At 41.7% G+C, this 27,885-nt stretch overlaps 1 protein-coding gene across 1 annotated transcript; it reads right to left on the reverse strand.

Annotated features, from left to right (window-relative positions):
- Positions 1 to 7,346: 7,346 nt before the first annotated feature.
- tnfaip8l3 (tumor necrosis factor, alpha-induced protein 8-like 3) lies at positions 7,347 to 27,433 on the reverse strand. The gene is made up of 2 exons (XM_086291797.1): positions 27,088 to 27,433; positions 7,347 to 8,451 (listed from the first exon to the last, which is right to left on the reverse strand). Exons 1-2 carry the CDS (start codon positions 27,131 to 27,133, stop codon positions 7,889 to 7,891), a joined length of 609 nt encoding a protein of 202 aa, XP_086147923.1. The 5' UTR covers positions 27,134 to 27,433; the 3' UTR covers positions 7,347 to 7,888.
- Between the last annotated feature and the right edge of the window lie 452 nt (positions 27,434 to 27,885).

A 27,885-nucleotide genomic window follows, 5' to 3' on the forward strand; every position in this document is an offset into this window, starting at 1 on the left:
ATATGTTTTTATAATTTTCTTGGAAAATAGGTAATATGTGTCATAGTTTATTAAAACATGTAATCATACATTGAACTACAGCATTTGAGAGTTTGTACAAGTCTTCAAAAAAGCTTAAAAGTCAGCATTTGACCACCTTTTTCCTTCAACACACTGTGAACTCTCTTAGACAAGTTTATTTGCCATGTCTTCAAGCAGTCTTCAGGAATTGTTCTCCAGGCTACTTGAAGGACATTCAAAGCTCTTCTTTGGATGTGTGTACCTTTTGTTCTGTTATCTGTCAGGATGATCCCACACTGTATGTTGAGGTCTGAGCTCTGGGGAGGCCAATTCGTGACTGTGTGTTTTTATCAAGATATGCTTTTACTGCATTGACACTTTGTTTGGGATCATTGTTAAAAAAGAATCTGTTCCCTGTTGTCCTTCCACAGAGATCATTTGTGACAAGGCTTCAGCAAATAGTAGATGAATCAAATGAAGCATCTCTCGGGTATTTTTCAGGTCTTTCTTTTCCTCTTAAAGACATGACTTTCAGGTACTGTTTACTGTAAATGTCGGTGTGCTGCTTCCTCTTCTGTCCTCCACTTGTCCAATTTACTGAAAATGTTCAAGGACACACTGCACACTATATTGAGAAATGCCAAGTTTTCAGCCAATAGTCCAAGGAACCAAACTAAAAATGATCAGGTACAAGGACCAGACTGAAAATGAGTAACAAAGCAACCAATGTCCAAAGAAGAACTTTGAACGACCTTTAGAAAGCCCACAGAACTATTGCTATATTAACCACTTGACAAAAGCAAATAATGAAAAACTGAGGAGTGTCTCAAGACTTCTGAATAGAATTGTATGGGCTGGGTGAAAAAACAGAGTTACAGAGACTAACAAAGATGTGCTCCGTTAACCTGTGCAGCACAGCTGTTATACTGTATCGCAGTTTAATGTGAGTTCTAGTTCTCTGTCTTCTATTTGAGGGCATCTTATTAGTTTTCCTTATCACTTTTATTCATCACAGCGCAGATGCTTTAAAGCTGTAGCACTGACCCTGCTACATCACGGTGCTCATTGCGGTACAAAATAGGATGTTTGCCACCTGCTGTGGGACGACTGCACTTCCTGTCCTCTGGCTGCCTCAGCAGTCTCTGAACAGGAGCGCTGCCAACACCAGATTATACAGTATGCTACACTCTAACAGACCCCCCCCCCCCCCCCCCCAGTCAATATGATATGATTTAATCATCTAAGCAATGAAAAGAAGAGATTGAGGATGTACAACAATCACTTTATGTTGCTCATAACTGCAAAAGAAAGTAACAACAGCTATTTCTTTGTGAATTTTTTCTACAATCCCCCATATTTGATTTACCCCAACAAACCTTTTCTCTTTTTATCTGTTAATTGGCATGGACAAAAAAAGTAGTACACTAGTGACACCTTGTGTGTGGTAGCTCTAATTACACCCACCGTCCTTAATCCCATAACCCATAACTATTCTGAAACCCAGCACCCGTTACTGATTCAGAAATACTATTCATTTTGCACGTTTTTGAACAAAAGACAATTGTACACATGATCCAGATGTTTTCTGCTGTATTTGTGGATGCTTCACAAAAAACAGGGACAGTGACAGATTTTATTAAAAAAAAAGAAAAAGAAGGTATACTCTGCTTATTTTGGTAGTGAGACACCAGAATCACATTGATGACTGCCAATTCTACTAACTTGCCATCAGCTCTGAGACCCGAAGATCTGAAGATCTTTTGTCTCCATCGATCTAGTAATGAAGACTTTGAAGTTTGTTTTTAGAGGCATCGTTAGAAAGATCTAATTCCATTATTTGAAATGGACGATGTCTCTGTCTATAGCTGAGGTTCTTTTGTGGTCGGTGAGTTGTGAGCATGATGCAGATGAGTGGAGGCTGACAGGTCAAAAGCCAGCCTTAAATTACAGTGTCAGTCTGTGCCAGCTGGTCATTCTGTCCAATTAAAAGAAACCTGTGAAAATATGCAAATTGTGTTGGAGAAGCTTAAATACAACAAGCACAAGTGAATTGTATGTGGGAAAAAAACTGATTGGGATTTTGTGACAAAACAGAAAGTGATTGAATACTTTTATTAGAAATTTTATTTTGTGATGCAAAATATTTTCAACCATTTATGGAAAATATTTAGTAGGAAAAATATCTACGTCCATATTTCTGACGTATTATTCCAAGAAGAGAAGGAAAAAATGAAACTGTACTTGACTCAGCTCCAAATGTACAATTGCAGTACAACTGGTAAAGATGACTCAATGCAAGTATAGTTGAACATTTTATTACTCTCTGCTATCTTATGTTCTTGGAGCAGCTGTAAGCATCCTCTTTCAGTGCGCCCCAGGGCAGCTGTGGCTACAATGTAGCTGCCATCACCAGTGTGTGAATGTGTGTGTGAATGGGTGGATGACTGAATGTAGTGTAAAGCGCTTTGGGGTCCATAGGGACTAAGTAAAAAGTCCCTATGGACTTAAATACAGGACATTTACCATTTATTCTGATTCAGGTTTTGAACAACGCATATGATTATAAAAAGTATATACAAAAGCTTTTTACTGCATTACTTCAGTGATGTATAGTGAATATGCTGCCATTGTGTGTTTGTTGAATAAAACACAACTCATGTTATTTTTTGCCATTCATGCTAAACAGAGCTATGAAACATATGAACCTGAAATGAGCTTTTCACAATATAAAGTATGGTTTTGTCATTCACTGAAAGCCTTACAGGTCTTATAAACTGTGATCAGTGACTAATCTCAACTAACCAGTAACTAACCTCTGCTGAATTACCTGTAGCAAAGTCCTAAAATCATGCAATTTTTTAAGTCAGTGTTTAAAAATGAAATATTTTCCTTGTTTTTAAATTTGGAGTATAACTTTATGATCCAAATATTGCTGTCTAATAAATATTTAAAATAGCAAAGAAGTTTAAGGTGAGTTCCAATGTGGGCTACCCCCAATTCAGGACTGCACTCAACATCTTGGACCCACAAACAATGGTTAAAATGTATGAACGCTAATGTGACAGAGTTGGGGTGTCTTTCTTCTTGGGTCCTGTGGATCGAGTCCACCACGGCTCACAAACATTCTGAGGAAAATCACGGGGAGTTTTTTAAACAGCCTAAATATAAATCTAGTAAGAAGTCCTCACTTACAAGTGATTCTCAGAGAAACGTTGAACTAGAAAGGCTCTGAAACTCCTGTGACACATTCATTCTTTCAGCTGTTTGGTTAAAAAAGGAAAGCTCGGGGTTACCAACACAGTTATCTATTTACATGCTATTGATTATGATTACATTTTTTTTACTGTGCAGTTGTAATGTTGGTAGCTTCGCATGCCCCTTGTGTTCAACCCCAGCTACACTTAGAGACATCCTCACTGCCTCCAACATGAGCCTCCCTCATGGCAGGTTTACCTGGAGGCACAACTAACTGGGGAAATCTCTGGTGTCTGGTGGGTGCTGTAGATCACTGATGTGGATGAGGAGTAAAGACCCCAGCAGGATCCTGAGATTTCAGGGATACAAACCAAGGTCTGATCAGCATGTAATGGGCCAAAAGGCTGAAACATCCAATTATGCTGAAGAACACAACTGAGGATTTCTCCCTAACATTTGTGACTGGCTGATGGAGCATTAATCTTGTGCGGTGGTCCTTCAAAGCACATGGCACTCCTACTGTCTTGTCCTATACTTCAAAAACGTAGTACTTTGATATCAATGTGGAAAATAGTTCTGCATTCAAGTCACACCAGCTACGCTGAGGAAGTTTGCTGAATTCATCGTCACAGGGTGTAGCAAGTTGCAGGAGTCAAGTGCAAGACTCACTGATAGGCTGACTTTTTATTAGTTAATATTCCAAAGTCCAAAACAACAACACAAACAATAAATTCAAACACTTCAAGAGAAACAGAGAACACACTAGGGGGAGGTTAACACACATAGTGACAAAGGTAAGAAAACTGGAAACCCCTGATTAACAAGAAACAGCTTAAACTAATCACAAGGACAGCAAGGCAGAGAAAGTTAAAACTAGCAAAACTAGCAAAGCTCCTACTAGAGGCAAGACCCTAACATACATAACCTTGACACAGAAAGACATGGACAGAAGGTCAGGAAAAAACAAACACCAACCAGAAAACTAACGGAAACAAACAGGAACTGAAATAAAGAACTGAAGTCTCAAGATAGTAAGGAACATGAAAATCAAATGGAAAACAATAAACACACTGAAAACCAAACAGAACATGAAATAATAGACACAGGTTCAAAGTAAAAATGACCCAAAACAAAAACAAATATCACATCTCTGACCTGGGTGCATGACATACCTCTTTTTATAAGCGTGCAAGGCATGCACTTCCAGCGGAAGTAGAGTGAAGTGCGTGACAATGTGAGACTGTTAAAGGGTATGTATTTGGTTGTGTAATCACTCCGCTCATGAGAAAGTCCACAGGATATTTTTCCGATTGCCAAATATCTTACTGCTGCGATCGCTTCCATTTTTAGCGTTGCAGTGTTATTGCACTGGGTGAGGGAGATGTGAGAGCCTCTCTGCAGAAATTCATCAAAACCATTATAAGAGTGAAGGTCTTATTAGTTCTCTTCTCTGCTCCTGATAGTTTTCCCACCTTTTGTTGTTATGAGCTATGTGTTTTAAATAACTGTTATATTTCTCAACACTGTGGGGAAATTCTCAGAAAACATCGTAATTCAAAGAGTTTTCTGAGAATTTCGTCTCCTCGCCTTGGGACTACAGGCACAAATGTTTAGCTGCTAATGCATCCTTGAGCCAACTACTCTGACAGAAGTAAAATCATGTGACGCAGTTTATCAGGGCCTCAAAAGGCCTTAGCCCATGCAATATTCATCCTTTAAACCGTCTGTGGTTTGAATCAAAGATTCCTCTTGAGTACGTTCAACGCGCTGTTTATTAATGCATTTCTAAGAAAGCCAGTAGTTGGCGTTGCACGTTTGTGCCTAGAGGCCGGATCTGACATCGTTGTTTGAGCCTGTGTTTGGGGAGAAGAGGTTCTGAGGAGCAAGCTGACCTGGTATTTATTTGTCTTTTTCCTCTGTTTGCAAATGCCATCTGACTCTCTTTTGTGAGGGCCTGAACAGAGGCATTCTCTGGAGAACAAAATAGATGGAAAGACATGAAGTCTCTGCTCATGTAAGACTCAGGGGGAAACTGTTGAGACTTCAAAGTCAGTTCAGCTCAATCCAATCCACGGAGGCACTGCTTTTGATATGTCATCTATTTACAGTCTCCTTCAGACAGACTGTCAGGGAAACACTTCATTTATCTTTTCTTTCTTTCTTTCTTCCTTTCTTTCTTTCTTTTTTTTATTTTTAAGAGAACCCCCCCCCCTGTGGTTATGTGGGACAAACAACTGGTTGCATGTCTCAAATATAATTTTTTAATTCCCTTTCCCATCTGTGACATGTGTAAATAGGGATTTCTTTGTCCCATTTGAGTAAAAGCTTTGACAGATGATTAGCTGCACTGCTTTTTGTAACTGGCAGCCCTCGCATTTAGCAAAAGTACTAACATGTGTAAGAAGTTATTTCACCACTAGAGGTCTACGCTTTCCTTCCATCCACAGGAGTGCTGGGGAGGACCGACAAGAGCGGACAGAAAAAGGCACCGAAAACCTGAAGCAATCTCTGCTAATGGAAGGTAATTGTGGGTGAAATGTCACTGCATGTGCTGTATGTGTTCCTCATGAACATTTTGAAGGGTCATATGTTTTTCAGTGGAGATCGAAAATGTGAATTTCCAGTGGAATTATCAGCTGTGGGGTCTCTTTATAACCAGCTGACAAGATATAATGCTGCTGACTTCTTCTTCACCCTCTGATCCTTTGAAGACGGCGCTCAGGAAGTTCATTAAGCCGCAGGGCGTTTTACATCACCGAGCTTTCTGTGTTTTCTCCTCTGTTTTGTGTATGTGTGTCCTTCTTGAACTTCTAACCTTCTAACGAGAGAATATCTCATTAGTTTTGAGGTTTTGCTTACATTTACTGTTCTTCTGCATATTAGATAATTTAACACAAGTGCTCTTCTGAGGCAGTTAGTAGTATGTCTGTGGTTCTGGAAGGTTTTTATCAAAGTCTGAGAAATGACTTTACAAGGGTTTTTTTTTTTTTGCCCTGGGTTTGGGGACTGCATTACAAACTTCATTTTTCCTAGATGTTTATATGAATTCATTGGAGGCGGTTCGGGTTCAAAGAAAAGACCATTTTGGTGGCATTCTGGGAAATGTCAGATTCAATGTTTTAAAGCTTGACCCACACAAGAGGCCGAAAGTCAGTCGAAAGTCAAGACTGACCCAGTTACAGCCGGGTCCGTCTTGACCACAGGATCTACATAAAGTTTAAGATAAAGTTTGAATTAGGTTAAAGGACAAGTTAGATATTTTGAGAATTAAAACGAAAATCAGTAACAGAGAGTTACATGAGATGACTGATTATTATAAATAGGCCTCTATGGCCAATGGAAGGAAATCCACAAAAAAGTAGAGGAGAGGCGCACGTGCGCGTACGTGTGTGCGGTCTTTTTTTTCCTGTAGCAGTTCTTTAATTCAAACTAGTCAACATTATAAATTATGCGTCCACTTTTTTTTCCCGGTCTCATATCCAGACTGTTTGATTTAAGAATCTGGAAACAGCTGGAGGTTTTGTGCAATGGTCGGGAATTAGAAGAACAAAGATTTATAGATGTAATGGAAGTTTATGGTGAATGACATGAAATTAAGTATCCAGTAACAATAGCTGCATGAGTATTTCGACGTCTGGATCTGACTGAGAGTGAGTGCAAACGGGTGAACATTGGGTGGGTGGTCTTCTTGTTCTGTGTTTTCTGTAAGAGAACACAGACATAAAACTGGACTTCTTCTCTACTGGCTGCCAGAGTTACGCTGCTGGAGTCACACCAAACCACCAGTAATATGTTTTCCTGGCCTGGGGAGCAGAACAGAGGCAGAGGGCATCTAATGAACCAGAAATAACAAATCACTGAATTCTCTGGACATTTCAAAACATGTGCAGATTTATGTCTGGCATGCATCTGGGTCAAATGGACAAGAAAGTCCCCCCATATACTTCCCCTTAAAAGACCTATTCTAGTTTAAAAGAGAGTAACTGGTTAGCAATTAAGCAAATCATTGTTTTCCTTTTTCAGTTGACTACAACATGAGTCACGGGAGAAAATTAGCGTTATGACTGCCAACACGAAGGAACAAACTCTTGTTTCCTAAAAGCTTTCCCAGCCCATGTGGAGCTTTTGTTGTCAGGAAAAAATGCAAAATAATGATTTAAAGAAATCTTTAATAAAGAACACGTGTTACACCCTTGTTGAGAAGATTGACACAGATACATAATACATACCAGGTCATTATTGGTCTTATGTACAAACACTACACAACGTTATTCAAGCGGATCCCATACAAGCACACGCAGCCATCCTCTCATACACGCACACATGCAACCACACATAGAAAGACTGATTACTACAACTGATTATCTTCCATATCCAAATATACCTACTGCAAGTTTTTTTTTGGCCATTGGTACAGTACACTTTTGCACACAAAGAGGATGTAAAATGCATACAATGTGAAACAGGCTGTCTTAGCGTGCAGAAAGGATTCCACTGAGTGTAAAGACAGTCCAAAAAAAAAAAATCCCTCATTGAATCATAACAGCAGGATGTTACAACAACCTCCGTGGAAATCGATGCGGAAGAAACAGGAAGACGAGAGCAATAAGAGGATGTGGCAGTCAAGTGAAAAGGACATACAAAGGAGCAAAGGGAGAAAGAGCTTGAGGTGAAAGGGGTCAAGTGCAAGAGGTTAAAGCGTTCCTTCGTCCAGCAGTTTGTTGATGCCATTGCAGATCTTCCTCAGAGAGAGTCTGTACTCCTCTCCGTCTCCGTACAGCTCGGCCAGGAACTCCCCGTGGGCAAAATGGTTGAAAACGTGATCGATGCGGGCATGTGAACGTGCGGTCAGGTGCTGCTCGACCAAGGCGTGAAGCAGGTCCCTGCACTCTAGCAGAAGCTCTGACAGAATATTCCGGTCAAAGGTGTACTCCACCTCGTAGAACGACACCGCCGTCATGGCTGCCTGGTTCATCTTCTTCTTGAAGCGCTCCACTGTGTCCAGCTCATCTGGGCTGAACTGGTGGTTACGGTATAAGATGCCAATCTTCAGAGCAATCTTGATGACGTCCTTGATGATCTTGTGGGCCTCCTTCTTGCTCTTGGTGAACTCCCGACTCGCCTTGTAGAGCTCGTCCAAGATCTCACTGCTGGTATCATCCGTCAGCATGTTAGCCACCACCATGGTGGCCATCTTACTCAGGATCTTCTTCTGGGCCTGCAGAGCCAGGGAACGGGAGTTGAAGCTCTCCTGCCCTGAAGGAAGAGAAACGAAAAGGAGAAGAAAAGAAAAGACATGTGAGTTTAATCTGCAGCATATATTGCACTTCGTGATGACCAATCCAAAATAAGAAGGTTTACAAATGAGTTAAAAACTTTAATGTGTGCTGCACCTTTCAGAGGTGAGAAATATTTGTTGCGCAAAATCACAACAAGAGTCGACTCAAAGCTCTTTAGAATATAGGATAACAGCTATTAAATTCAGTTCTTTGTATTCTTTTGGCGGCCAAGAAAAACTCAAGGCTCAAAGTGGTCTAACTCAAAAAATTATCTTTATTTTACACGAACACACAAGCTCAGGTCTGAAAGCAGCAATAGCCGCATGGTTGTTTATATACTTCTGTAGCACGTCACACACTCTAAGTTTCGAACACTCTGCTTAGTTTCACTTTCTGTCTGTACCTCATATGCTCTGCAAATGCAGTTTCCTGTCAGCCTAGTTTACACTCAAAGTTGGCCCTCTCTTATTAAAATACATAAAACAATATAATCAGCAAATAAGCACTAAGAATATATGTTTATTCCTTAACACATCAACATCAATATTCTGAAAATCAAAAGACCTCTTATGAAGATGCAGTGTGCGACAGTGGGAAGGAAAAACTCCCTTTTGACAGGAAGAAACCTCCAGGAGAACTAGGCTAAGGGAGGGGCGGTCATCTGCCATGACCAGGTGGGAAGGTGGGAGATGAAAGAGAAATAAAATAAATAAATGATGCACACATTAGTCATTGTTTACACACTCTTACATGTTTACATGTACATAACAGCTGAAATCCATCTGGACGAGCGGGCTTTTGCAAGTTGCTCGTTTCATGACATGACACTGCAGAAATTTCGTAGGTTTTATTTTTCCTTTTTTTGTTACAAGAAAACTGGTAACAGTTTTATGTGAGTAGATATGATGACATGGCAATGCTGAAAGTTCCTCTTGGGATGAAAGGTCAAGTCGAATAAATCAGTCTATTCAGATATACGACTCTGTTTTTTTTTTTATAAACAAGATTGTATTTTGTGTCATGGGCAAAAAAAAAGGTACAGACGACAGTCTGAAGAAGTGAACGAGGGATAAATTGAGATGCATCTACATTCTGCAGCAGGGCGGTGGCTTTCCTGGAGCTGGCAGTGGTTTAGCGAGCTGGCTATGGGAGGAATGACTGTCTTCCCTGGAAAACTTCAAACAGCTGAAGATAGATAAGATTCCTTTTCACACACTTTCCTTTTACAAGTCCAGATTGATCACATTTGTTAGTCTGCGTCCTGTTGCAGCCACAGTTTATCTCAGAGCGAACATCAAAGGCTCCTTGTGTCCTCATGAAGCAATGCGAGCAGCCAAACACGTGTCTGTGTGTGAATGTGAGGAGTGGGAGGATGGAAAGGGGTTTTATTTAGGTGCCACCCAGCTTCAAATTACACACCAGATAACTCCTATTATGATTAAAGCCAAGCAAAGAGGCTTCACTACCCCCCACCCCACCCCCTGTTCCCTGGGCACGTTGTCAACCGCTCCCTCCTCCACATCTACGTCCAGAGTGGGAGAGAGAGGGTAAAAAAAGTGAGGATGAGTGTGCCATTGCCCAGTGGGCTTAGCGCAGAGCAACAGATGAGCCCATATTCGAAGAGGAACACCTGCTTAGTTGTCATTATAATTTTATTTAAGCACACAGCTCCTGTATGTGACTGTTTAGAATTCACAGCATTGTCACATCATCCGGTTGTTTGTTATTTCAATACAAAGGAGGTGTTTGAATTTGGGGGAAGTGGGGGTGGGGTGGGCAACAATTGGGAAAACCTAATCAGTGGCATTTCATGTGAATGTACAGAAGTGACATTTCCTGTGTTGGTCTGCAGCTAAATGACATTTCATGTATATATAATTAGCCCACCATGACATTTAACAGCAGATGTCTTTGTCTACAGTCCTTTCCCCCATCGCATTAAAAAAAAAAAATCTGATGTCTCTTTTCACCTCTTCTTTGTAGAGCCTCAGAAGAGCGGGGGCGAGACCTATTGTGCATTTGACAAACGTGTGGTGGGTGAGCATGAGGACACAGAAGTTCCCAGTGCTATTTAAATCACGAGGTGTCAATATTTCTGGTATTTCTATGAGTTCAGTTCAGCACGAAGGCAGATTTTTACTGGGAACAGGGATAAGTGTGTCATCCTGACTGTAATTACTATGAAAACACTCGTTTCACTTGTGGTCTCCGAGGAAGTGAGTCGCATGGCATATATCCTACTCTTTCAGATTTTGGAAGCGTGCAATATTTCATGATGGATTGATATGTCCCGATTTTCTTTTCTTTTTTTGTCCAGTTTGGCGTGGCATAAATAAGCTGTGAACATAGCTTTGATGAATTATCCCCACATAAACCTGACAGTATGGAGGTGCTGGTAAACTAACAGTTGTTTGTGGGACAACGTCAAGATTGGTTTCTGGCAATTTAGCAAATTTAATATTGCCGTTTGCTTCCTACCATTTGCTCGGGGAAACACATGGCTTGTTAGCAGCTAAATGCTCCACGTTGCTTTCCAGTATGTTTGCCTGCTGTTTGGTGCTGCACAGCTAACAGCAGGTTTACCTAAGCTTTTAACCTAAGATGGACTACAATATTGAAACAATAACTAAAGAGGAGTGTGGTGAGAGTAAAGCCTAAAAAAGTCACTTATCATAAAAATCACAGCTGCTTTGCTTTATGGGTGTTAAAGCAGGGGTGTCAAACATAAGGCCTGGGGGCCAGAAGAGGCGAGGACTCCAATCAGACCAGTTGGATGGGCCTGTAAAGCAGGACATTAATTTTTTGACTTTTCACTGTGCTTTCACAAGTTTCACAGCTTTTCCTACTGATAAATGTACTGTATGTCGTTTTCCTTGCTTGTGGTGGGACCACACTGTGTGTACAGAGCAAAATTCCTAAACATTTGCTTGTCAAAAAAAAAGGGCTGCTACATTTTCCATTTATTAAAGATGGCCATCTACCCTCTCTTTACCATAGAGGCCACAGACAAGCGACAATAGAACTCCAACAACTTCATAAACAACCCACTTAAAAGACTTCCAAGAAACCACCTAGGAAATAACTGAGTATCATGGACACAAACATTTGAGCAGCTGCACGATAGTTTCCATGATATTTGAATAGTCACACCATAATATACATATGACTGGTTGTGATTAGGCAGATCTGTGTCTGTGCCTCTCATCAACAGACTCTCTTTGTCACAGTCATTTCCTGTTCCTCTGAAGCAGCTCTTTGTTCCAGCGAGCCTCTGATATTCAGAAACCCAACTGGATAGATTTCTGAAACCCTGGCACACTGATAAAGGTGACAGCTTGCTCCATAAAGCCGGCCTTGTCAGACTGATGGCGGTGCGGGCGACTTGGATTTGGATCCCACCAGTATGTGCGAGTGACTCCATTTCTAAATTAAATTTAAAAAAAGATGCAAACAAAAATAAAAAAAAACATCTGCTGTGATTATGCCAAAAGATTTATTGAGCTGGAATTGACTGGACACTTTCTCACTTTCTTTTTTCTTTTCTTTTTTTTCTCTGCAGAGCTAAAAGCAGACTAATTATTCTCCTGCCACTCCTCAACACGCAGGCTGGAGCCTCTTTTTTGAGCAACAGCAGGTGGCTATCGACTCACTCGCCTTGACCCCTGTCTCAAGTCTGGTTGCGCATCCCGCAGTGATGAAGAATGTAAGCAAAAATGAAGGAGTGTGGTGGAAGGGGCGGGGGGAAATTACTGAGAAGACTGGACATGAGGCCGCTTGAGGTGTGAGTCAGAGTGCTGGTAAAGGAGGTGGGTGGTTCAGATACTGACTGGAGATTTTAGCACATAGAGAGTAAGTGAGGGTGGATCATTATGGGAGTGAACAAGAAGACAGTGAGAAGTCCAAGCTTTCCTTCTCTCTCTCTCTCTTTCTCACACACACACACACACACACACACACACACACACACACACACACACACACACACACACACACACGTACAGCCTGTCACCCAGAGGCTGTGCTGAGTGACATGCATGAACCACAGTGTCAGAATAAGTTAAGGAATAGTGCAAGCTGTCAGAGGAGACATGGCCAGAAAAAAAACTGCATGCTAACTTTCTCCAGCACTGGCACTTCTTCTCCTACCTGCTCATTATTTCCTTTGCATCACTCTCTGCTGTAAAAGTTTTTACTAAGCAAAGCGGTTGCTCTGAATTTGCTGCTGAACACAAACAGGGAGCGGAGCTAAACCGCTAACGCGGGGCCAGTCGCAGAAGCCCATCAGAGAGGTTACATAAGCATGTTTTGGGAGCTGGTGAAGTTTACTTTTAACATCAGGATTAGTAAGGTGCTTGCTGCTCTCTGGCCACGGCTGTTGACTAGACAGTCTCTCTTTGTTCCGCCTGGTGTTTTCCGAGGCCTGAGTCAACAGTTTCAGCTGCACTGCATCAGAATATACATCCACTGTGGATCATGGAGACCGGCCAAACCTGCCCTGCTCAAGGTGTTGGAGTGAAAAAAAAAAAAAAAGATCCATCTGGACGAAATTATTTTGATTGCAGCCAGAGACACTTACATCAAGCAACCGAGATGGAAAAATATTTATTTGTCAGTTTAACGGTCCCTGTGTGAAGTGAAGCTGTAGCCTTATGTTTCACAACCTGAAAAGGGCAAATGTCATGGCTCTTGCAAACAGCTAGCTGCTTTCGGGCAGTCCGAGGAAGAGGTGACTGCAGCAGGTAGCGCTGTAATATTTAATTCTGCAGATTTTTATGACAGATCGCCTTCCTGGTGCAACCCCTAAGGGATCTGTGTATCCTCTCAGGACCAAGTGGGCAATCTTTTGCTTGTTAAGCACATGTTTAAACCACCACACTATGGAGCCACTGGCTCTAGTGAACAGATATGTCCATATATAATGAGCATGAGTTAGTCCTTCTCTCCATACTGACCCTGAAGCTTTTTAAATGAAGGAGGCTGGAGTGATGGATTGAGATGCTGCTCCAGCGTGAGGATATAATAAGCAGACATTATACAGACTAGGAATGAGTCAGCAATAGTGAAAGGATGGTTAATACCAAACAGTGCATTCTTATAAAAATGTGCAGTCAACTTTGTTTCAGCTGTTGCATTCTTTAAACTGTCCCACTTTAAAGGGAATCACTGCTCATTGAATGCTGACAATCCAAGAAAATATATGTTTTCTTTGGATGAAAAGTGAGCTGCTTCTATTTGTGTAACGTGCTAAAGCTCAACACTGGATGCAAGATTTGCTAATCTGGACATTTTCTGTAGCACACCCAGCTGTGAGGCGGTGGGGATGGAAAAGGCTTGTGTTGGTCTTGTTCCAGACTAATCAGAAGAATGAGCCATTAGCAGAGCCAGCAACTAAGACTGACAATAGCTGGCTGGCCTTTACCGAGTCAACACTGGAGGCACTTTACATCCGGAAGTGTGGAACACACAAATATGAGGCGGCTCTGTGTGAGTCTGGATACAGTACGTGTATATTTTGTGTCTGTCCTTTGACCAGGAAAAAAAGCTTCATGACAATCTGAAGAAATACTTCCTGTTTACAGACATAATCGAAGATGTAACTGACCTAAAGGGAAAGAGGTTGTTCTAAATAAAGGCTTCCTAAGTGGAGCTGTCTTAGTAGTTTTGCTTTTTTTTATATTGTCTGGACTGTTTTCAGAGAGCTATGAGTCATTTGGTGCAGCCATTAGAGTGTTATTAGTCTGAAACATTCAGAGTTTCTGAATACTCAGGATCTTGATCCTGTCAGGTGACTACATGCACACTCACACACACACAATAATTCTATTTCCTCTTCCAAAAACATTATAATGACCTAAAATCATTTCCTTGGGGTCTTAGCCTTACTAAACTATTTTTCTAACCCCAACATTAACTTCGTCTTTGGTCTAAACTGCGATAACTGATGCACGGAGTACTTGCTTTTTGTGCTTAAAAGGCAGGCAGGGCTCTATAACGTGACATTAATGTACCCACAACGTGAGTGATACAGGCGCACAGACCCGCTCACACAAGGAAACATAATACTTGATAAGCGCATCCCCGTGCGGGGTTACTAACGACAACAAACCAGGTCACATTCTCAGCACAGGTGCAGGTTTTTTTTTGTTTTTTTTTAAAGCCAGCTAGCCACTGATACACTAACAGCACATGACTTAGTGTTTATGCAACAGACACAGGTGAGCATACAAATTATTTCCAGTGAAGATGGATATCAGCATATGATGAACATGTGACAACAAAAAAGCAAAAGAATAGGAATGAAAAACATTCAGAGAAATAGATGAATTTCAATTAGATAACATAGAATAAAGTCCTGTATGTGTGTGTGTGTGTGTGTGTGTGTGTGTGTGTATATATATGTAAATAACACTGGAAAAGCACTATATAAATGTGTGTATAGCACCTGTTGCAAACAGTAAATACTACTGACACACAAAAAAGATGAGATGCAAAAAAGGTCCAAAGCAAACAAAAACACAGTTTAGCTCTGCAAAGCTTCCTTGTTGCCTGTTTACAGCATCACCAAAAACCTCCTGGTATACGGTGACTTTCCATCTGCAACCAATTTTCTATTCACCAGCAGCTATGTATTGTATGCCTCTTTGAAATGAGTGGTTTCCAGGACATTCTTGGCACTCTGCAAGTGCAATAATTTTCCAGACATTTTTCCTTTTCAGGTATTTTCTTTATAGGAGAACAGAAGTACAGTGTAAATACCCTTTTGCCTCATGTGTTATATAAAAATGGACTTCTGCAGGAGTTGCACAAAGTCAAATTTTACTTTATATGACTTTTTTTTTATAAGACAGCTACTGACCAGTGTCAGAATTAATTGAGATTCTTTTTATATAAAACATCTGGTTTTACTGAATATATAATGTTGCATCAAAGCAATGTATCAGGATCATATTGCAAAGGTAAAGGTAAGTGGCTCCTTATCAGAGATATGTGTTACAAACAGGAAGGAGATGGGAATGTTTTGTTAGTCCTATTTATATCAAACCACTGGCCCAAGCTATCTGCCAGGACGGGGAGCTGAGGGGAGTAGCTGTAAGGAACAGGGATCATAGAATTAGCCCTTGCACGGATGACACGATGATGTATTTTATGGATTTAGATGCCTCCTTTTAAGGATGATGAGAATCACAGAGAAACTGAGTTACTGTGCAGAATCTAAGTGTTCAAACTTTCCTCTTCAAATATGTGCCTGCAGGAAAGACCAAGCCTGTTCAGTGAGATTCAAAGTTAATCAAATAGCAAAGCAATATCAGTGGCATATGGTGCCAAACGCAATCGGATCAACCAATATCTGAGAAAGGATATAGGAAGGTGTCTGGATTTCAGGAGTAAGATACATGTGATGAATGAAAATGTGGATGCATTTTTTTATGACCAATATCACAAAAACTGTCTACAGAATGGGTTTACGTAGCATATATAAAATACTGAGAAGGGGAAAAAAGCCCAAATTTGATAGACTGCACTCTGAATGCCAACAAATAAAAATGGAATGGAATGTAACAACTAAAAGATGTATATGTGCAGACCAACTTTGACCACTAATTAACTGGGGTGATGATAGCTTTACAGCTAGATGGAAAGAGACTGACACACACATTCCTAGCTACCACATCTAAACGACTCATATGCTCCCTGGACACATTATAAGACCAATTGCACATTACTGTGCTATATATGATGATTCACATATATGACATATAGTAGCTGTATATGGTTTCTATTTTCTATTTATGTGACAAATGCACATAAATAAAATGAATTTCACTGGAAAAAGTTACATCATTTCTTTCTGCTGTAAAATATCTGGGGAAAGCCTTCGGTAATAAAGTCTGCCATCCATCAGCGATGCCATTTCGGAGCACAAAAAAGGCACCAACGATGTATCAATACCAGGAAAATGTCAGGGAGAACGCTCCTCACGCAGCAGAAGTAAACAAGGGTGGCAGCTTGACTTCCACTTCTTTTGCCTTGGCCTTTTCGTTTGCTTTTGGTTCCCAATAAGGATTTGCAGTGAGACTCTCTCTGGCTGCATTTACAAGGCTTTAGGAAAACAAAGGAGTGGGTCATTCAGTGATCTTAAAGGGGGTTTTAATAGCCTACAGGGTTGATGTTAAGCGAGCCCAAGAGGCCGGTGGACTGTGCCAGCTGGTACCTCGACAGAGGAGCTGGAGGAGGGACATATTTATTTTCCACTGTCAGTCTCGAGGCTTCTGACTTGTTGAGCTGCTGTTTGTCAGACTCGCTGTTGCACTAATATACTGCCGTGTAGATAACGGCTGCATAAAGACACATCACGATGCCTTTGTACATAAGGAAGGAGTTGTCGAATGGGAACCAATTTTTGTCATTTCATGTTCCTCCTCCACTCGCCCTGGACCTGCAAAAGTCTCTGCATAGGCGTTTTTTGGACTCCCACAACGCTCCTCAGAAGATGACTCAAACATAGCGCCCCTGCACACTCTGTCTGTTGCAATGTATGTGTTTGTTTCTCATCTGATAAAACTTGAGAAAGCTATGATTTCTGCACAGAGAGAAAAACAGTGCGATTCAGTGGAGTGAAGCACAATGATGTGCATTATTCATGACATGTAAAATCTGACTCTGAGCCAGTTTCCAAAGGGCAGTCTGGTGCTGAAAGAGGTCAGTCACTGTGCCTTTAACAGCTGCTCAGGATGTAGAGTGGCATTCAGAAGTTTATGGTTAATAAATAACTCAGCTTTAATACTTTAATGACTTTCATTTGTGCAAAGTAGGGTTATGGAGCTTAAAGTATAAATGTAGTGTGTGTGGCTGAAACCGAAGGGTATGCTGTAGGTTACAGCTCACGCTTTAATGAGCGTAATGGCAAAAAATACGTCCGGATTTAGGCTTTTAATACTGCTAACATTGTGCAAAAATATGACAAACAAGACAAATGAAAAGCTGCTCTTTGTTAATGCTTTGTGCAGATGTTACCTGTCTCCGCTTTTTATGGATGCTATGGATAATACGAGGCACAAAAGTGACTGCATCACCACAAAGGTTACACACGAGTACTAGTGAGATAAAGGTCAGTGCATGTGATGGAAACATCACAAATTGGAGAACTGACTAAGAAAGCAAACAAACTGATCCTGTGACTGTTTTCACCGAGCCTGCAATATTAATAAATATAGCCTGCAGTGTGTGATTTCTGATAAGCATTTTCAGTTAAGTGTAAAGAAAAAGTACATATTCAGTCAGCCTGTATTAACAAAAGTAAAAATATATGGTCTGATGCCACAGCACACTTATTATGTGCTTTCCTTTGATGGATTGATTTTGACTCAACTTGATGATCAGCATATATTCTCAGTGCAGATAACAGCGTATGAGTGTGAGCCAGTATCTGAGCATTTAGCATTAGCCGAGGCAGGTCATGGAATCAAGCTCAGCCTGGTATGCCCGTACAGCGACTCATAACAGCTCATCTGATGGCTCAACAGATAACACGTGGGGTGCACTTTATAAAAACTGGCTTTAGCCTGCTCACACAGTTGCTCTGCCTCCATGCAAGCTAATGTTTGTCATGCTAATTCTGACCTAATAAATATCATGTCTGGTATCACTGATCTGTGTTGGCTTCTGTATTGGAAGGGATCTTGCTGCCTCAGGCTTAACATATATATATAATATATGTGTGGAAGGGTGGGGAGATGAAATAGGAATCTCATTTTATCGCATTTCAAGTGCTGCAGGAAAATAATCAATAATCAGAAACCGCTGAATCACAGCTGCTTTGTGATATATTTATGTTAGAAAAGAAAAATCAGCTGACGTCACGCTGCATATGTGCATGATTATTATATTTTTAGTGTGTGTGCTCCAAAGCATTTTGTATATTCAGTTGTACAGCTACAGAAAAAGAAAAAAAAACACGTTTTTCCTTCAGTGTGGCTGAACAGCAGGTTGGATCAATAGTTTGTTTCAGAGCATACAGAAACTATAAGATCGGTGAGGTCATTATCAAATTATTTTGTGCTCTGAGGAGCTTAAAAATAAACCATTCTCAGACTTTTTCTTTGGTGGCTTTGCAATCAAATAGTTTTAAGTCAAAGGAAATTGTGGAATGAAAAAAAAAGAAACGAGGCATAAAAACGCTCTTAATGAAGCTGGAAAATAGAAGCTAATTGGCCTCTGAAGTTAGGAGTCCTCTGTGCGTTATTCAGAAATGGTTTCACTCAGCGTTACTCACAGCATAATGGATGAATATCAACCAGGAAAAGCTTTAAAGGCCATTTCTAAATAAAAGGGGGTGGAAGGGGGGGGGGGGGGGGTGGACTGATGTTAATGTAGCTGTAATGAAGAGGCTTGCAACAGAGTTTGAGACTATAAGTGTGTTTATCCTGGGACTGGTTTAAATGTCCACTGTGATGAAGGGTCCAGGGAAAAGCACTTAGGAGGGCTCTCTGATTCATGAGGGACACAAGAACAGATTGCCTTTGGCAGCCGTGCAGCCTTATTTAATGCTCCATTCTTCATCTCTTTCTTTGTCTCTCTCTGTCTCTTAGTTTTAATGGCCACGTCCCTGTAGAGCTGAACCAAAGAGATTGGGCGAAATGAAGCATTTGCAGAAGATGTCTGATTGATTAATGCGCCGCTTGATGTCCTGTCACAAAAAACCCCCCAAAAAAATGGGTGGCCCAAAAGAGGGAGGGTGAGAGATAGCAGCTATTTGACCCCCACCTTCTACTCTGCCCTTGGCTTTCATCACAGTCACTCCTTGTTATGAAGACCAAAGGAGCTCCTGGTCCGCTGAGGATCAGAAGTGGCATCCAAGACATCCTGTTAGGACCCAGCGTGGACTGCGGGGTCCTGTGAGATTGCAACCATTTGACCTTTCCTCTGCTGCAAAGCAAATTTCTCCACCAGCTATGGTTTCCATGTTTGTGCCATTGTTTAACTACAGTAAAGCACCAGACCACAGTGAACTGGGTATCTGGCTAGCTGGGTATGGGAACTGCAGGCTGTCTCCCCTCTCCACTTCCCTTTTCTGGTAACCTCTGTGGAAAAGTACTCAGCCACCATCACCAGCTGACAAATCTCATTATGATGATGTTGACTGAATGGAGAAAAAGACTCCACATTTCTACGCAACGAAATGACAAATTTGCTTCTGTGCACCGAATAATCTGACAGCGACAGCTGGCTACAAATGTGTGTGTGCGGGCTTGTGCGTTAACTATAATGATAGACTGTGGGGCTGAGGCCTAATAAAATACAGGGGAGTATGATGTATTCAGCCTCTCTGTTACCCAGTTTCCCATTTTCCGTCTAAAATAAAGAAGTTATGCCTTTTACAGAATCAAAGGGCAAGAAAAAGAGGAATGCACCTTTCAGGCCTTTCAGTCTAAGGTAAAGATGGTCGAAAAAAGAGAGAAAAATTGACTATCTTTGCTTGAGAAATGCTCTGAATTATTGCGGATGAAAGAAGAAAATCAAAACAAATAGACTGTCGCAGCAATCTATACCGTCTGCAGATGTGTCAGGTCACTTAAATAAAGGAGTGTGGAGGAGTGATGGAAGCAAGGATGGAGGAGGCGGGGGTGTTGAAGAAAAAGAGGTGAGATCATATGTCCACAGTTTGACTGCCTAACTCCTGTCAAAATCCCTTAACGTCAGACATAGCCGCGCACAACACCAAAAAAAGCTAAACAAAAAAAAGAAACAACACCTCTCCCCCTCTCATTCTCTTTTCCACCTTCTACCATGTACAGCTGTGTTAAGAACTGGCTGCAGTGTCTTTGTCTCATACACACACACACACACACACACACACACACACACACACACACACACACACACACACACACGAAGCTCTTGTGTCTTTCTCATCTGCTCCTCTCTCCATTTCTCAGCGCATCTACAGTGTCGAGGAAGTAAGCGTTTTCCGGCCCTGGGTGAGTCGCTCCTCTCATAGACCTCGGCCAAGTCTCAGCATGCCGTGGCATCGTTCACAAAGGGACACACGGGTGCTCGAGAAGATGCGCGCACACACAGATACTCGCATGCAAAATCATCCAGACCATGACAGCCCACCCAAATTCCCCCCTTCCCAGAACTTTGGCCTCCTGGTTTGTTTACTAGTTCACTCACTTCGAGTTCACGTAAAAAAAATAAAATAAAAATGAGGCACTGAGAAGCTTCGATTCACTCACAGAGGAGCTCAGTCTGTCACTGCCGTTATACAGTGCTTAGGCCCCCCCCTTCCCAGTTATTCTCTCTTCATTACAAAAACACTACATAATTCTGCTAGGCCTCCAGTATCCTTCTATTCACAGGCTTTTCCTGTACTTGCTGGTAAAATGTGATGACCTCACTGATTTTGTCACCTCGCAGGGATGTTTGTAATTTGGAAAATTGTGACGTATGCTGTCCACTTCAATTAGCGGCCTTTAGCGAATGCAAGCCCAAGATTCAAACATGACCAGCTCGACATGCTGTGAACACTGACTCTGACAATTTGTAAATGGACTGGTTCTTATGTAGCGCTTTTCTACTCTATCTGAGCACTCAAAGCACTTTACACAACTTGTCTCATTGACCCATTAACACCCCTTCGCAGGGGGGATTTTTTTTAATGCTCTTTCTATCTAATATTCACACACATTCTACTGACAGGACAGCCAGAGGACAGATGAAATAAAGCATCAATAATAATAAACTATTACAGAGTCATAAATAGTCAAGAAAAGAATATTAAGATCAGGATTTCAAGTTTTCAGATTGCTCCTGCTTTGATTGAAGTGATGAAACTGCATATGCTTTGAGCTTTGACCTTGCGGGCCCTCCCTCTCTGCGCACGACGCGCATTAGTGTGAAGCCAAAGGGCCTCTGCCGTCCTGGCTGCCAACACACCACTAACTAATGACCAGGAAATAACTGTGGTTCACGCAGACTCACAACGCTCCCTCTCTTTCTCACATTCGTATGTTTCTGACTTTTATTGACTGCATTTTTCTTTCGACTCCTTATTACGAGCCTAAACCGAATCATTCCATGAGTTAATTCGAATCCCAGCCTCCAGGGATAACACAGAGTAAAGTTTTAGCTACCATTAAGGCTCGTGAAATGTCTACGCCCACAACATAGCTGCCAGGGCTACTTCTGTCTGCGCGGCTGTCTCCTATCTCACTAGAAATAGTTTTTAAAGGTTTTCTGAAAGCAGGATCAACATGACACACTGTTAAACTGTTATGAAATATGATGAACGCGGGTGCTTTTCCCTACCACAACTCTATAATGCTATAATCAGCACAGTTTGTTCAGTTCTCCTAGAGTTAAGTGTGAAAAGCTGTGTGTGTAATTGCCTCCCACTCCACATTGTTTTCTATCTTTTTTTTTTTTTTTTTTGGAGTGGGAGAGAGAGGAAAAGTGTATTTAGCTTTTTACCATCTGCATGTTAAGTTTTGGGTTTTTTTGTTAGTTTTTTTGTCAGAAAATCCCAGACATCATGTTCTATTGGCACTAATGTAGAAAACTCTTGTAACCACAAAGTAAAGGTAAAGAACACTTTCTATCAGAGATTGTGATTTTAGGTCAACGCGAGTGAGAAAATAAACCAACACACGCTCCTTCACAGAGGCGGCATCTGCACAGGCTCAGTGGTTCTCAAACACCAGTCCAGCCTTCATTTAATACATACTGCTCTCCCCAAAGAGATCGTCTCTCACTTCAGGCGCCACTACTGACTGTTTGCTTTGCTTCGAATGGCCCTCCTGTGAAACCGCAGCCATCTCCTCCTTATGAATGTGTGTCTATGAGGCCTTTGACCAGAATGTCTGTCAGAGTGCCTCTGCGGTCTGACTCCGTGTTTCAGTAATGGCTCAGCCGTGGGGAGACAATCCTCTTTCCAAATGTCCTACAAACACCGTGAAATGCCACGGTATTATTGTGTCAGTGCATGCATGCATGCATGTGCATACAGAGGAAGTGCACTCACACACAGATAGTGACCAAAGGGTTTTTTTTTTGTCTTTTGCTTCAGTTGTAGGAAAAACTATTTTCTCCTGAGTCGTCTTTTCCACTTACGGCTTCGCTCCTGTGTTTTTTTTTCTCTCAGTTCGTGTTACAATTTTCCAGAACCAGCTCCTGGTGTCTTGAGTGTGGGTGTTTGTGTGTATGCGCGTGTGTACAGAGGGCTGGTTGTAGTGCAGTGAGCACTCTCCATCTGTGGGCCAGATTAAATGCAGAGTTTAGGGATGCACGTGCTGGGAGACCAAGGATATGAGCGAGAAGAGCGCAGGCTTTTTTTTCAGTATGTCTGTGCGTATCTTTGGGAGTGTTGCAGTGTATCCAGGGCTGGCTCACATGTGCAAAGCATGTGGCCAGTCTGCCAACATGGCAATCATGAGGCAGAAGCCTTTCTCTCATTGCCGAGTGCATCTGGTCTGCTCTGATGTGTCGGAGATAGCTCAAGTGTTTGTAGAAGCTTGGAATAGTGGCGGTTAACAGGAAAAATAAAGCAGGTTTGTTGATGCGCAAACATGTGAATGAATGGCGGGGATAATCTACTGGCCCAATATCGCATTTCAGTTGTGTCATCAGACAACATCTGCAGTTTTGTGTTTTTAATAGAAGCACAGAAACGGCCCTCACGCCCCTATGGATATCACAGCTGTTGTTACAACAGCCAAAAAGCTCCCCTTTTCAACAAGTCTGCTTTTCCTGTGAATTTGAAGGTAAACACAAATGTCTGGAAATAGATCTATACAGGGCTGATGGAGTTATGGTGTTAGAGAGAATCACATCACCAGGATAAATCATCCAAAAACAGAACGTGGTTAATAGCTAAACATAATGCCACAGTAATGTAATTTAATATAATATAGTGATATATAAAAAAATAATTCAAAGTGGAAAACAGGAGTGTCTGAAAGCCCTGAAGCATTACAGTTTAGTGAAATTTCTAGCCTCTATTTTGCACCTATTGTGCAACATACACAGGAGAACAGGTGTACTGACAGTCAGCTTTGCTTTGACTCATAATTAGGTGTGGTCATCCCCGCTCCACCACAGAAAGGAGGGACAGGATGACTGGGTGAATCAGTTTGTGGATATTGGTATGGTCAGAGGCATGCTCAGTGCATGACTGGATGATTATGGGTAAGAAAATATGATCCTTTCTGTTTGAGCTGGGTTTTTTATGGCCTTTTTTCAGAGTCGTTGCAGCACAGCTCTGTGTGCTCTGTGTGCAGAACGCTGTAGCAAAGCCAGAAAAACACAATGAAGCACAATATTAGTTTTTGTAATGAAGCTCTGTCCTAACTCTCCCATGTTAGAAAATATCTTCCTCAGCAGAACTTATTTAAATTTGCTTCATGTAAGCGTCCTGAAAATCTTCGAGAATGTTTTTGCGACACTTTAAATAGTGTGAAACTTTTACTTTTTTAATGAAAAAAAAAGTTTAAGCCTATTTATTTAAAATATTTCCATAAATTATCACATGGAGTGTGTTATGAGTAAACGCAAAAAATGTGCTGCATAAATCTTCTTGCTTCCCATAAGAAAGCATGGAGACAGATTATTATTTAAGCCCACAGAAATCATAGATTTATAGATGTAGTTGGCAAAAAAGAGCCTAAAAGCTGAGGTGGGATGCCCTACGTACGGGTTAAAAAACATACAAGTTTATCAGGGTGGAAAAACTGAGTCTTTAAGGAGACAAAATGGGATTCAGGCTCAAGACGTGAGGCGCCATCACTGGGAAGAATGGTAAAAGCATTAAGCAGCAGGTCTAAAGCATGTTTTCACTTAAAAGTAAAATATCAAATATCATTTAAGGCTTTCTAAATTTTGCTAACTTAGGCTAACCCATCTGATAATGTGCAACATTGGAAAGTGAATCATTAAGAAAGCTGAGGAATGCTATTATATTGTGTGTAAGAAGCTAATACAAAGAGAAACAGCACCTTTTCACAGCTAACCTTCCATAGAGTGATGATATATAATGACGTAGCCAAATCTAAGTCAGCCACAGTCAATTACATATTGTAGCGTGTGCTACACCCCCCTCCAGCTGGAGTAGTTTTCTGCTTTACTGCCTTTGGAAAGCTAAGGACCTACAGGTGGGTGCCTAGGTGGAGGTGTTTCTTTAAAATGCTGACAGCAGCGGTGACTGTGGTGGCACCAAGCAGCAGGAGCAGCAGCGTCGTTTTCGGGTAAGCAGTGTGCAAAGGCACACACAGCCCTGGTAGCTACACCTTCACCATGTGCTGTTTGCGGTGAGTCCTGCTGCCTAAATTAACTAGCAGGCTTTCCTCACCTTTCTCCTTCCTGTACACTATTTTCTTGTTCCTGGCATAAATATAAAACACAAAACACATGGGATCACAAGGCCACTATTTTGAGTTTGATTTATAGATAGGTGACCAAACAGCTCTCTCCTGGGGGTAGTAACAAACTTATCTGTCTATCTGTTTACTAGCAGCCACCTTCCAACAGTGTTTCCATGGCTCAAACTACTAGAAAGCTACTCATAGTTCAGTCATGATATTATCTTTATGTGGTTTTATTTATGAGTTTGCATGTTAGAAACACACACAGATATTACTTGAATGCACAATCCTGACATGACCTGTGCCAAGGTCATGTCAGGCTAGTTCTCTTGGGTTAGCCCAAAGAGGCACTGAAGAAAATAAACTATCACTAATTGCTCATGGAAAGGGCACGTTGAGGTAAAATTAATGCAGCACAGAAATTTAGAACATCACTCTCTTGGAAAAAAAAAAAGTTCAACCATTAACTGCCCAAGGGCACAGGAGATGGTTGAAAGGTCAAGGCCAGCTGAAACATAATACCTCGCTATTTACACTGCTGAAAATATGCATGTGTATGTGTAAAGCGTAGATTTATCACACATCCCTCACCGACATATCCAAGGAAAAGGGTTTTGTTCGTGTACAACAGAGTTACAAAAGACTCCTGTTTTCCCAAATACGTTATCTCAGCTTTCACTGACCTTATCAAGTGAGCCAAACCAGATTTTTCCACGGTAGAGTAGGCACTGCAGCACAGCAACAAAGCACGATGCATTATGAGTGTGAGTCAGGCTCTTCTTTTCTCTTGACTTTGGAAAAATATAGCTCTCGCATCACCCTGAAGATTCAACATGTGCAACAACGTTTTGTTTTTTTGGTGTCCGGTCGATAAATCTATATGATTTTATTACTCTGACGTAACAAAGACCTGGTTATGTTATGCTGAAGGATGCTTTACCTGGAGTCTCTGGAAAACACTGTAGACCACTTCACATCAAAGTGACAGAAATAAAGCCTCTTCCTTTACGGTTTGGCTTAACTGTGACGCACAAAGCATCGCTTCATATGAAAGACTTTTATGGAAGTCAGCAGATGATATGAATATGTCATCACTTTCTCATTATATGCATAAAGTCCTCTAACCCTCACACTGAGGTTCCTCTCCACTTGCAAATGGATGAGAGGACAGACAGACAATGGTCCAGATGGACAGGCAGATGGCCAGAGTTCAGCAGAGCATCATTAAGGCACACGGAGCTCTGTGACTTCAAATAAAACTGCAAACACCCACGCCATCAACGTTATCTAACATTAAATGATAAAACCCTCCAACACCTAAAGCAGATCTACTAGTAGTATTAGTTTTAGGAAACCACGATAGGAGAGCAATAAAGTCAGTTCAAGCATCAGCGTGAGTTTTACTTTTATTCGCTGCTATTTGACTGTTCCTGTATTCTGACACTGCTGTGAAACAAAGAAACCCCTCCTGGAGACACATTTCAATCTGTCTAAACTCAAACATATCTCCACAAGGATGCTTCATCTCCCTCCTTTCTCCCACAGAATCAGTCGCCCACGTGCATGCAATGCTGTGAAATCTCCAATAAGCGAGTTCACTTTAAGGAGCATTTGTGCCTCTACCTGTGTGTTTAATGTATAACTCTGCGCAATAAATCTTTGCCCTGTACTTTGACACCATAAATCTTTTTTTTTTCTTCTAACTTCCAGCAAACAGCAGCGAGCTTCATGAGGAAAAGGAGCTGATTTCAGCGTCCGGGGAGTCTGTGGTCTCTCCGGCTCGCTCTGTAGCTGGACGTGTTGATGAACAAACTGGCTGCACGTGTCGGAGCTTGCCTGTTCCTGGTGGTGACTGAGCCGGCTTTCCTCCACGCACTCAGGGAGCCTCTGCCAGCCACCAGCATCACTGTACATGCATTCGAGCTCACGGCTGCTTGCCTGTCACACATCTTTGAAAGCTTTAAATACTGTACTCGATTCTTACATTTGGGTGCACTAAAGAAGGGTTCAGATTTACAGGCAAGCTGTTGATCGCTAGAAACAGACTGAGCGCGTGAGAGAAATGGTTCAGAGAGGATTGAGACGCACTAAATGTGTTTAGTTGAGAGTAAAGAAAGGCTGGAAAATGCTGAAAATTTACTGGAACACAAAGGAAGAAAGAGCTTGTAGACCTCCTGGATTGGTCTGCTTAAAGTCTAGTTAGCAGGGCATGCCAGAAACCAGTGCTGTGGTGACCTGTAAGAGTCTTGAGGCCTTACCTGGAGAGAGGTCTCCGTCACTCTGCTCTCCAGAATCTGAATCCATCTTTCCCTGCAGGACACTCGGAGTCTGCAGAAGCTCTCTTCTTGCTCCCTTTCCTTTTTTACAGTAGCTTCTGGTTTCTTAGCTCAGAGAAAATATACACAAATTCTTGGTTGGTTTTTATTATTTCTCCCAGTGAGCTAAAGTTCCCCTCCCAGCCTGGATCACTGCAGCTGTGAGAGGAATGCTACTAGGCTTATTTGCTGATCTGTCCTCCTTTTTTTGCGCTCCTTTCCTTTTAGTCTCCTCTCTTCTCCTGACTCCCTCAGTTTCCCTCTTTACTTCTCCCTCCCATCTACTTTCCCCTCCTCTGGTGCTCCCTCCCCTCACTCGCTGAGTCCGTCCCCCTCTCAGCGTCTCCCACCCTTTCCCTGCCGCTCGGTCCCTCCTCCTTCTCTTCCTTCTCTCATTCGGTGCTGTCACACTCAGCCTCTTCACGCTCTCTCCACTCAAACTCTTTCTCTACCTCTTTCTGTATGCTGTAAGTGCCGTCTCTTCCTCTTTCGCTCTTCCTCTCTCCCTCCCTCTCTCTGTCTCTGGGTAAGAGTGCTGCCTGTGTTTTAGCAGAGCAATGGGAGAGACTCATTCACGGCGACTTGAAATTCATCTCCAGCAGTAAAAATCCCATGACCTCTTGTTACTGGCTGTTGTAAAAAACAACAACAAAACTAAACTGGCTTTGGTTTGTGACTGTCACAGACCAGGTAATGACTGATTAGTCGTGAAAAGTTGTGGATCATTTCTGTGCAATAGGA

This window comes from Aulonocara sp. 'chitande type north' Nkhata Bay, linkage group LG1 (genome assembly GCF_057382095.1).
Source record: "Aulonocara sp. 'chitande type north' Nkhata Bay isolate Kocher_YH1m ecotype deep benthic linkage group LG1, A_spYH_male_GT1.1, whole genome shotgun sequence".
In the NCBI taxonomy this organism is placed as follows: domain Eukaryota; kingdom Metazoa; phylum Chordata; class Actinopteri; order Cichliformes; family Cichlidae; genus Aulonocara; species Aulonocara sp. 'chitande type north' Nkhata Bay.

Excerpts from the sequence above, each read along its gene's own strand:
- tnfaip8l3 (XM_086291797.1), bottom strand. The coding sequence starts at position 27,133 with ATGGATTCAGATTCTGGAGAGCAGAGTGACGGAGACCTCTCTCCAG. Across the intron at positions 8,452-27,087 it reads TGACGGAGACCTCTCTCCAG|GGCAGGAGAGCTTCAACTCC; the intron begins GTAAGGCCTCAA and ends CTCTTCCTTCAG.